This window comes from Pelophylax lessonae (assembly GCF_965119305.1).
Source record: "Pelophylax lessonae genome assembly, chromosome: 6".
Classification (NCBI taxonomy): Eukaryota; Metazoa; Chordata; class Amphibia; order Anura; family Ranidae; genus Pelophylax; species Pelophylax lessonae.
This window is the reverse complement of record NC_138773.1, coordinates 149961025-149973088: the sequence shown is the minus strand read 5'-3', so window position 1 is coordinate 149973088 and position 12064 is coordinate 149961025. Positions and strand designations below refer to the sequence as shown.

Here is a 12064-nt window from a genome sequence, read left to right as displayed (position 1 = left end):
CTGTATTTCCACTTATTTTGGAGGAAGTGATCTGCACGTGTGTGGTGACTAAATGGTGTGGAGGCCATAGTGGATTCTAATAAAGGCATAGCTGATCGAATTGAGATCCGGGAGTCCATATCGATTGAGATACTTCTACTAAAGACCAGAGGGCAGTCCAGTTAAAACCGAGGCCAGAAAGCATGGGAGCCCTAAAGAGAAACATCTAAGAGGCTCTGTTGATCACTCTATAATAAGAAGGTCACCTTTTTCTAGTAAGCAGATTGGCTTTTTAACTTTGGTGCTGTTTGGAATCATCTATGCACTGAGGACAGTGTTGGAACTTCTTTTTGGAATCAGATAATTTTAGATGGACTTTTAAGTGTTATATGGACTTTTATACATTTTTATGGCTATTACATTTATTTTTATACATCATGTGGATGGTTAACTGCGTGTACATTACTTACATAGGGAACAGATGATGCAATATGGTAAGAAGGCATGCCAGTGGAGGCAGTGTAATGCTTTGAGCAGTGTTCTGCTTTGAAACCTTGGGTTCTACCATGCATGTATATGTTACTTGACATGTACAACTTACCTAAACATTGTTGCGGACCAAGTACAGCCTTTAAGGAAACAGTATTCCCTGATGGCTGTGGCCTCTTTTAGGAGTATAATGTGTCCTGCCACAAAGCAAAAATGGTTCAAGAATAGTCTGAGGAACACAACAATGAGTTGGAGGTGTTGACTTGGCCTGCAGATTATTTGGATCTCAAACCAATCGAGCATCTGCGTGATATGATGGAAAAACAAGTCCGATCCAAGGAGGCCCAACCCCACAATTTACAGGACATAAAGGATCTGCTACTGATAGTTTGGTGCCAGACACGAAAGCATACCTTCAGAGTTCTAGTGGAGTCCATGCCTTGACAGGTCAGGGCTGTTTTGGTAGCAAAAGGGGACCTCAATATTAAGTGAGTGGTTATAAAGTTATGGCTGATCGGTGTATATCCTTCCAACTACATAATCGTTGGTACAAGTAGAGTCATTAAATGAAAAACTAGTGGCCGGCTTTAACGTAATTCCCTGACCTCATAGAAGCAAGTGAACAAGGATTATGAGCTTAATAAATATGTTTTAAAGCAATTTAGATGTTAGTCACTTTTCCTAATTACTACATAGTATTTATTGTTAGAAATGTGTGATTATTTTACGCAGAAAAAGAAAAGTAAATAGATAAAAAGAAAACTGCTTTGTTAATTGGCTTTCTGTTAGAATTCTGCTTATGCATTTAATAAATAATATGTGTAATCAATATTCTAGCATTATAATGTTCAAAATCGGATACATATCAGATTGTACATTTCTGACAGCCGGAACCTCACTCATGCAGCTTTAAAAAAATAACCCCTATAGCAATAAAGGAATATATTTGAATATATAAATCTAAGTCACATATTTTTTTTTTTAAATTATAGTGTAAAACCATAAAAAGATTTTATGGAGTACTCAATATTTTTTATGGGACACTCAGCCCAAATGCATAAATGCATATGTAAGCCCAGTGGAGCTCATATGCAGCAAACTTTAGCACAGACTACACAACAGTGCACATCCAGATTTGTTCTGCCAGCATGTACACTGAAGACATGCTGGCGGGGTTTCTTTTATAAATTTATGTAAAGTGTTAATTCCAGTATGAACGGTGATGAATAGATGTGAGCATGCACATTTTCAGTTTTAAAAGGCTTCAAGAAATCAAAAGAAACAGATTCAGACAAAAAAAAAAAATGTAATGTACTTCTTAGTATGCCAAGTTATACTACAGTATTTTTATATCACATTATATAAACAATACATGTATCATTAAAGATAGTAAACAGACAGTGCAGCAAATACTTAATTTTGTTTTTTGCATTCTTCATCAAATGCTTTTAGAATATCCCTATTTATTATAATTTAATATTTTTCTAATGCGTTTAGTATATTCTTTTTTTATGTATGTATTTACTTTTAAAGCCTTGAGTTGAAAAATATTATTTCTTTATGTGTATTAACCAAAGTAGGTTGTTGTATATGGAAAGAGTAAATACTGCTCATGCTTGCTAACAGCATGCATTTATCTTTAGTAAATCAGGCATATTATGGCTTATAAAGCAATGTAATTGTAATATCTGTTGATGTCAGTTATAATCAAATCAAGGATCCTGTCAGAATAAAAATATGAGCACTCTGCTTGAGCTGGGACCAGTAAATATATTTAAAAAATGTATATACTACAGGGAGCACAGATATATATACTAGTTTCCAGACCTCTTTGACTGGGTGCCTGTTTAAACTAAACACAAACTCAGCTAATTCCCTTAAAAGTATTTTACTTTTTTTCAAAATGACCAAAGAAGGTCACTCAATTCATTCAAAATACAATTATTAGCGTGTAAGTGTATCTAAATCACCTATAGCATAGTGGGGAAAAACTTCAAAGCCTCATGCACATGGGTAGTTTGGCTTGTGAGTCTCAAGGCCTGACCTTTGTGGGTGCCTGGGAGGCCCAGGTGCAGCTTCTAGCCCTTCTGCCAGCAGCCTGTCAAAACCTATGTCAGGCTGAAACATGCAGGGGCTGGATGCTGTACAGTATTTGCAATTAAGGTCATATGCATTCAGGAACATATGCCACAAATAGGAATTCTGCATTTAGGGAAAATGTCCCTTAATGCATACAACCCTAAATGTAAGTACCACTCTGTACAATGTCCAGCAGGATCAGGCTGCCACAAATTTCAGGGCTATTAAATTGGGTGCTACTATTTGTAACTTTTGCCTCAGATTCATTTAGATCATTTACTCACAACAGAAATCATGCTTGCTTGCATAAAACTTCCTTTTATTTTTAGCTGTTTACCCTCCTTAAGTCATTGTACATCTGCTACACATCATTCTTATGATAGTGTCCTAGCTGTAAGAGAATTTAAGAAATATTAGGTAATTAAGTAATGTATAGTGATTTATTGAGCTTATGGTAGATGTAAAACCTAATCAAATGCCATTTTACTTAAGCACAGCATCAAACAATTATCACAAAAGTATCAATCTTTTCTTAAAAAATACTTGTTTTCATCTTTTATATCCTTTGAATACTATAATTATTATCATTATTTTAATTATTACTGTTACTCTTTTGGTCCTCTGCAGCCTCTTTGCAGCTATTTTATGACTATATGCATGCACTTCAGCTATTGCTGCAGAATATTTTTTAGTTAAGAGTTTTCTTGATGATAGTGCAGTGGGCCATGCCTTTGTGTGTTTTGAAAAAGTTACTTGTAGGTTTCCATTGGAGCCCCATATGATATGGTGATAATGAAGGAGTCACTTATGACACAAAAGCTGAGTGTTGTCATCCTATAACAGGAAGTTCTTGAACAAGGACCTTTATAACTGGACACCAGGTAATATTTTAATGATAGCTGCTGGTAGCTGTCTTTACATTAACACGTTAAAATGTATACAAGCATATATTTAATTGATTATAATTACATATACTTTACTTGTTCATCATATGCAATTGGTAGATATCAGTTGTGATCATTAAGGTATTTATTTTTAATTATCAAATTATTATCAGTAAATAATACAAAAATACATATGCCCATCCCTCCATACTGCCAATGTCACAACAAATCCATCCTTCTTCTCACATGACCAGTGAGTCTCTCCCACTGAACAGCCAAATACAACAAAAAAAGCTGAGAAAAAAAAAACAAGCTTATATACTCCTCCTTTGGTTTCATAAGCTAGACATACTTGATCAAACATTGTCTGGGTGACTAGGAGATAAGTGCGTCATTGTAAAAAAGTATTTATGTCAGTATCTGAAGTTTAATACTTTTGCAACAGCATACCAACTTTACATTAATTTGGCATTTTGCACCAAATCAATTGGGTTATCCAAACAACAAATCTCATGAATCAATCTGTAGAGTCCAAACTTCCTCAGGGTGAGGCTATTAGTCATTTACACTGAATGAAATACCCTAACACCACTCACAATTTGTAGGAGACAGCTCCCAATAAAGGATACATATTCCTACCAATATACACACATAAACAGCAGTATCAAAAGCAGCAAAGTAACTCAGTCAGCGACTACGTCCAGTAGGGGGCAAAACACTTCTGAAGGGACCTCTCCTGCAGGTGGAGAGCAGAGCTGAAGCCATCTTACATTATCTGGTTTGGTTTTGGTCATAGTGATAAGGTGTCTTGTGTGTGATCAGTTGCCATTTTTCATTAGCACAGTGGCTCAGTAGTTAGCACCTCTGCCTCCTCAGTTAAAATCCTTGCTAGGACGCTATCTGCATAGAGTTTGCATTTTCTCTCTGTACTTGCATGCATTTTCTTTGGTTTCCTCCCACACTCCAAAGTCACGCATGTAATTTATTGAGGTTCTCCCAAAATTGACCTAGTATGTGTGAAATGGGGACCTTTTATTGTAAGCTCTTTAATCTATCTGAGGACAGACTTATTTAAATGAATAGTATGTAAAGTTTGTGCTATATAAATACCCATAATAATAACATCCCATGGAGCCACATGTGTAAAAAGAAAGAATGGCTCAAACCCATTAAACTAAAAAAACTGTCAACATGATGTTTGTTTCATATTTAAAAAACAGATTCACTTACTTATTTAATTGTAATTTCATTTTGCTACTAGGACCAAGAATAAGGAATATTGAAGATGATTTTACCTTGGCAGTCACTTGTTAGAACATTACTGACTTACAGCTATTATGGTAAGTAACTCTTTACCATGATATTTTTTTCCTGGCTGCCCAAGATTATGTTATGTACTGATTGTCTCAGCCTCTTCATGGTATTTTGAAAGTTCGGTATGAACGGCAGACTGACTGATGTAAGAGGCAAGCCAAATTTGTTATCACATACTGTGATAACAAATTTGGCTGTGATAATGTAACTGCAGTATGGAGGGATGGACCTATGCCTTTGTATGCATAACCAACAATACTGTACTCTGTTACCTGGAACTGGAAATGATACCTGGTATTTTAACAAATGCACATGTCTGCTGATTCATTCATTTCCAGAACAGAATATTGCCAGCGATTAAAAAAAAAAAAAAAAAGAATATATTTATAGTTTACTAATGTTTGCAAAACCTCTTACAAATTATTATTATTTATTATTAATTATTATTATTATTATGAAGATTTGATTTGCTTCCATCTAGAGATAACTACTGCAATTTAAAGGTGGCATGTTACTTTATACTCAGTTTATTAGACATTAAACAATGTATATTAGATTTTCTGATATGCTTATGGTGTATTTCACTAAGGTGGAGGTAATTTTGTTGTAGTTATACACCAACTATTTTGGGTTCGTTAAGTGACCTTCGTTGTTATCCCCATTTTCAGGAAATAAGGTTTTAGAGGCAACTAGCTAAGTGTTTTCTTCTCTTTTTTGTTGTTAGTACATTTTTTTTACAAGTAGGTGAATATCAGATTTTGGACAACCAGCACATGCTTGCTTGCTCTAGCCCAGCAACTCAGTGTGTAGTGAAGAAAGAATAATGATGACCACTCTGGAGCATATGTCTCCAAAAACAAATTACCAATGGCAGCTACCATAATCCTACCCTGACAGGTTCCCTTTAGGCCAATGGCTAAAGCAGCATTGACACTGGGATTAGTTTTATTCCTAGTTAAATTCATTAGATTATTGCTTTTAGATATCCATCAGCTATCCCATCCAGAATGAGCCTGTGGATGCTGCATTGCTAATTAAAGTATGTGAGCAATGGTAGATTCTCAAACGGTAGTTAAGCAGACCTCAGCACTTTATACAGTGATTAATTGACCATGACATTGAAACTGTGGGGAGGGGAAGACAAAAGAGGCCCTCCAAGACAAGGCATTCACCCCTTACCTTTTCCGACATGATCATGGAGGAGCCACCATGAATCCCCAGAATTGGGATGAAGGTCTGAGATGAAACAAAATCCAAAATCTGAGCCACAGCCTCTTGGTCAGTGTCATCTCCAAAAACCACCCCGTGGATCTTGGTGCCTGATATCAGGTCACACAAGTGGGTGATGATACTTTTGGGGTCTGTCTGATTTACAATCAGGGTCACCACATTGACATCAAAGTTCAAGGACATATCCCTTGTCCAAAGAGCTCGGACATCCCTCTCTGTGATATAACGAGTTTTCCCCAAAATCACAGCAATGTTCAGGACTGGAAAAGTTTTGTCTGCTGCTCCGTGACCCAGATCCACCATCTGTAAGAGAGCTTGAAGCAGCAACACAGCACAGCCAAATGGATCCATCTTCTCCAGCTTCACTCCCTGCAAGGAATTGATGAGAAAAAGTTTCAGGTCAGTCTCCCATCATCACCTTCTTCCCCCATTGATCACACTGGAAGGGCTGAACACTTCATTTGCTGCAGTGACAAGAAAGTGGAGCAGTAAAAGCAATTAGCTCTCCCTTTTGTTTTACTATGAGGCTGTGTCATGCTTTCCCAATAGCACAGTTCCCCAGTGACAGCCCTGCTGAAGATGCATAGGGAAGGAGCTGCCACCATGTTATCGTCCCTATTCCAGCATTTCTGCAATATTGGGAAAACACTTCTGGGAGCCACGCAGCATCTCTGCATAATTACTACCCCCCCCCCCCCCCCCCCTCCTGCAGATTTGACAGAGGAAGCCTAACATCAGCAAATATTGTGACAGGCATCTCTTACAGACATCTTAAAAATAGCCATAAGCCTGATAATAATGAGATCCATTGGAGTGGCTTGTGTGTTTACTAGGGAGAGATCGGAGCTGTCTTTGTACATCATGCTGCGGATAGCACTCTGCTATTTAACTGACTCATTAGGTTGCCTGTGACATTCCTGCACACTAGGAATCGCACTGACTCCTCTGTGTCGCCATGGCATCAGTTGATGTGTCTGAGACACACTGCACATTACGTCTACAGGGGATACCCAGGCAGCACAGCCCCATCTAATGGCATTTCTTTTAGCTCGATCAGCAGTCAGGTGTCTGTCACCGCAGCGATCACCTGTCAGAGTGTGTCGGCCACCATCACCCCCACAGACATGAAAATCAAGCGATCGTCGACGATGCTTCTGTCTGCAGGGCAGCAGTGCTACTGATACCCCATCAACGTGCTGGGCCGTGTTCAACGTTTGAAAATGACTGTTGCGTTTAACGATTGAGATTAGGCGGAATACGCACAATACACTAGTAGGCATGTTAGGATGGAGTTTAGTGGGGGTTGTTGCAGGGAAGCTCCTCTTATTACGTACATTATGGGGAACTTAACTCCCCGTTCATCTAACGAAACGAAAAGTACACTAGCGCCCCCTCCCGGTGCGCGAACACCACTGCTGCTTACTGCGAATAACGGCGGACATACCGGAGCCTTCAGAATAGGTGGTTAGTATTTGGCATGCTGCAAAGTTTGGCATCGCGTAGCTCTCAGCACAGCTTCTTAGGATGCTCCTCCACTCTCTCCTCCGAGAACATTCTGCCTGCTGCACTTTGATTTCCACAAAGCTGCCGAAAAAACCATCCACCCCAGCTGGTGCACGTGGAACAACTGCCTAGAGAGAAATGGCAACAACAGGGCACATAAGGAAGACATCAAAGGGTCTATGATCATAGATTTCAGAACACTCAGCTATTGGCTCCAGAGAACTCGGGAATTCGTGTCTTGTTTTAGAACACTATGGGCAAATAAAGTAACCTCCGTATTTAATGACTGGATGATTTAGGATGCATGCACACTAGCATTTTTCATAAGCTAGGAAAAAAAATGCTGGGTGAAAACGGCTGATAACAGCATTTTTGTGCCAGCTTCTAGTAGCCTTTTAGTAGCTTTACTGCTCCTGGACACTGAAGCTCAAAAAAATGCTAATAGCCCAATGTAGTGTGCATGAACACATGGGATAACACTACTTTTTGTCTAGGAGCAGAAAAAATGCTAATAACAGCTTCTAGAAGATTAAAATTAGCTAGTGTGCATGGAGCCTTAATCACTTACTGTGTATGCAGCTTCTTTATCTTTTCATCCTTGCCTATGTGTCCTGTTTAAGCTGATGCCATGAGTGATGCCCCCAGTTTCCTGGGTCAGGGTGCCTCCCTTCTCTTGCAGCATCCTATGGAGCCACCCTGGCATGCAGGAACTAGAGCTGTGGCTCCCTACATTGTGAGCATCAATAGAAACACATAACCCTAATGTCTAGGATGGCAAAGTACTTCTCTGCTTATTCCTTCTTCCCCTCTTCCTTTCTCCAGGCTATCAGAATGATTAGAGACTGCACTGTCCACTGTTAACTCTTTTCCATGAAGGCCCTTCTCTACTACCCCCATCCCTTCTCCAAGATAACAGGCTGACTGGAGACTGCACTGTCCACTGTTAACTCTTTTCCATGAAGGCACTTCTCTACCACCCCCATCCCTTCTCCAAGATAACAGGCTGACTGGAGACTGCACTGTCCACTGTTGAATCTTTTCCATGAAGGCACTTCTCTACTACCCCCATCCCTTCTCCAAGATAACAGGCTGACTGGAGACTGCCCTGTCCACTGTTAATTCTTTTCCACGAAGGCACTTCTCTACTACCCCCATCCCTTCTCCAAGATAACAGGCTGACTGGAGACTGCACTGTCCACTGTTGAATCTTTTCCATGAAAGCACTTCTCTACTACTCCCATCTCTTCTCCGAGATAACAGGCTGTCTGGAGACTGCACTGTCCACTGTTAATTCTTTTCCATGAAGGCACTTCTCTACTACCCCCATCCCTTCTCCAAGATAACAGGCTGACTGGAGACTGCACTGTCCACTGTTGAATCTTTTCCATGAAAGCACTTCTCTACTACTCCCATCTCTTCTCCGAGATAACAGGCTGTCTGGAGACTGCACTGTCCACTGTTGAATCTTTTCCATGAAAGCACTTCTCTACTACTCCCATCTCTTCTCCGAGATAACAGGCTGTCTGGAGACTGCACTGTCCACTGTTAATTCTTTTCCATGAAGGCACTTCTCTACTACCCCCATCCCTTCTCCAAGATAACAGGCTGACTGGAGACTGCACTGTCCACTGTTGAATCTTTTCCATGAAAGCACTTCTCTACTACTCCCATCTCTTCTCCGAGATAACAGGCTGACTGGAGACTGCACTGTCCACTGTTGAATCTTTTCCATGAAAGCACTTCTCTATTACTCCCATCCCTTCTCCAAGATAACAGGCTGACTGGAGACTGCCCTGTCCACTGTTGAATCTTTTCCATGAAAGCACTTCTCTATTACTCCCATCCCTTCTCCAAGATAACAGGCTGTCTGGAGACTGCACTGTCCACTGTTAATTCTTTTCCATGAAGGCCCTTCTCTACTACCCCCATCCCTTCTCCAAGATAACAGGCTGACTGGAGACTGCACTGTCCACTGTTAACTCTTTTCCATGAAGGCACTTCTCTACTACCCCCATCTCTTCTCCAAGATAACAGGCTGACTGGAGACTGCACTGTCCACTTACCCATGAAGTCCAGATATTCAGGGAAGTAGCACTGAGAAGCCAAGCAGAATTGAAAGATGTAAACTGCAAGTGCTGGGGTAAGAATTTTAACAAATAGTTTACTGAGGAATGTTTATTTTATTGTGCAAAGCTGGAAAAGGCCAGGTTTAATAAGAATGTAAAGTTCTATATGATTTTGAGTAGCTATGTATGTGATATCAGAGGCTTGCCACTTTAGGCATTCCAATGTTTACAAGAAATCGCAGTGATCATGTGATTTCTGGAACTGTCATTTTTCTTCTCAGCATCAAGAATTTCTAAACGCTAATTTAAGATGTAATAAAGACGTCCTACTTATAAATAACACAGTCCACGTCCAAGGATGATGAGCTGCCTAATCTTTAGCTGCTTAGGGCAGTCTATAAAGAATTTATTTTTGTTAGATGTTCCCAAGTTAGATCAGAAATGCAGTCTACAGGGTGTCCATCACGTCACAAGACTGGCACATTTCATACAGCAGATACACTCCTCATTAAAAAAATGTCTGTAGTGAGTCTGACAGCTAAGTCTGGAATACTACAGCAACCGATAGAGGATTGTACTGATTGTATGAAAGTTTGAAGAAATCTAAAAAAATAAAATAAAAAATACAAGGAGAATTTACTAACAGAAGAAAAGGTGCATGACGACCAATCAGTTTCCAGCTTTCATTTTCAAAGCTTACTTGAGCAAGCCAACATTGGAAGTCGATTGGTTACTCTGCACAGAAGCTCCAGATTCTGTTTTAGTAAATCCCCCTCTTTGGAACACTGCAGGTTTTATTTGCAATTCCTTAGCAATCATTAAATCCTCTTCCCAGTTTCAGCAACTTACAAATGTCACCTAACAGTGCTTACAAGCAGTGTTTTCACATTTAAACTGCAAGCAGTTCATAAGACAAGAAGATGACAAAAACAGCCCCAATACTCACTGCATTCTTCTTTCAGATAATGTATCCTGGGGGTCGTATCCCAGAAAGTCATCTCAGTCAATTCTCTGCAGCAGTAGTCTATGTCTACCTCAGATGGAGCTGGATACCTGTTCACATCGCAGAAAATGCAGCATCAATCAGCTTCACTAAAGTTTAAAGCCAGGAATCCATCGTCAGCCATTCCAGTCCAGATCCAGGCTGTGCTCCCTTTGTAGATGTGTTTTTCTTTTTTTTTTTTTTTTTGCTGCAGCAGAGCACACATCCAGACTCTGTATTCCTCTTAGCTTTTGGGGAAGTGAAGGTTGCAGTCAGCTACACATCCTTAAGGTAAGAGAGAGAATTACAGTCAGCTCTGACTGCACACAGCACAGACACTGGAGCTGCAGTCAAGTTGTGGAGTAGAAAACAGGCAGACAATCCTCTCTGTATTCTGCGGAAGTTCTCCCAGGCTGCTATGCAAACTGAGAAACAGCAGGTGTGTTTGGCAGCAGAGACAAATTGGTATTTTTGTATTGGATTTGTAGCTGACAAAACAATCTGCACACCATGAGATTCCCTGCTGCGTTTACTATCATTTTACTATTAGTTACATTAGATTTTACATTGATATTATGTTTTTGCACTTTGAGAAAACAAAGACAGTGATTAATCAGTATTGTTGCAGTGTACAATTCTAGGTCATTGCCATGCTGCTCTCCAAGGTCCTGAAATTGCCATGCTGCTCTCCAAGGTCCTGAAATTGCCATGCTGCTCTCCAAGGTCCTGAAATTGCCATGCTGCTCTCCAAGGTCCTGAAATTGTCATGCTGCTTTCCAAGGTCCTGAAATAGACCTGATACAATGGCAGGGTAGCATCATTTCTATAGTCATCTTTGGACTGATCTGATCTCTATGGCTGGAATGCTTTGGTGATGGCATCAGACCTTCTACATGGAACTTAACGTCAGTGCTGTAAACTGCATAAAGAGTAGAACGCTGCAGTGCTTTTCTCTAGAGCTCTGAACATCACTCACATTATGATGAGAAAAAAAAAACACTTTGCAGTTTAGGCTGAGTGATGGGGAATATCATGATCTCATTATCATGGGGAATATGCTGACCTGTTAAGCATTTGGCTTTGAAATGTGTCAACAAACACACAGTATATGATGGGTGTACATTCTTTTAATGAAGGGTACATGGCATTATTGGTAAATGAGCCAACATGATCTTCAAATTAGTAGAAACAAAAGAAAAGAGCACATACATTCTGTTTCAGCAGTGTCATTTCCACTGCTACTGTAAAGAAGTATATATGGCATTTTCAGCAGCTGTTTCCCATCTTCAAAGGTAATCTCAGTGTTGCAGCAGAATCTGTTTATTTACACTTACAGCTGGGTTAAGTAAACCTCATTCACTATTGAATATAGGGACCTCATATTATATCATGTCTGCAGCTTTTGATCACATAGTTGAGCGACCTAATGTACATAAAAATAAATCTATCATATTTCTGAGTGCCGCAGCAGCAGAATAAATATAATTCCATATACAGCTTGGGTAACTAAGCATCATTTATTATCTATATCTAGTATA

General features: G+C 39.7%; 1 protein-coding gene across 3 annotated transcripts in view; it reads right to left on the bottom strand.

Moving 5' to 3' along the window:
• Positions 1–11202, bottom strand: part of LOC309558818 (glutamate receptor ionotropic, NMDA 2A-like) — a gene marked incomplete at its 3' end in the record, with an annotated part of 1171100 nt that extends 1159898 nt beyond the window's left edge. The window contains exons 1-3 of one of the 3 annotated variants that reach the window (XM_082261887.1): positions 10491–11202; positions 7420–7606; positions 5925–6344 (exon numbers count right to left, since the gene is read on the bottom strand). In XM_082261887.1, coding sequence (XP_082118013.1) covers positions 5925–6326 — 402 coding nt within the window. In that variant the 5' untranslated portion in view covers positions 6327–6344; positions 7420–7606; positions 10491–11202. Of the gene's footprint in view, positions 1–5924; positions 6345–7062; positions 7363–7419; positions 7607–10490 lie in introns of those variants that run through there. The other 2 variants (XM_082261886.1, XM_082261888.1) reach the window with 2 other exon arrangements.
• Positions 11203–12064: the final 862 nt, after the last annotated feature.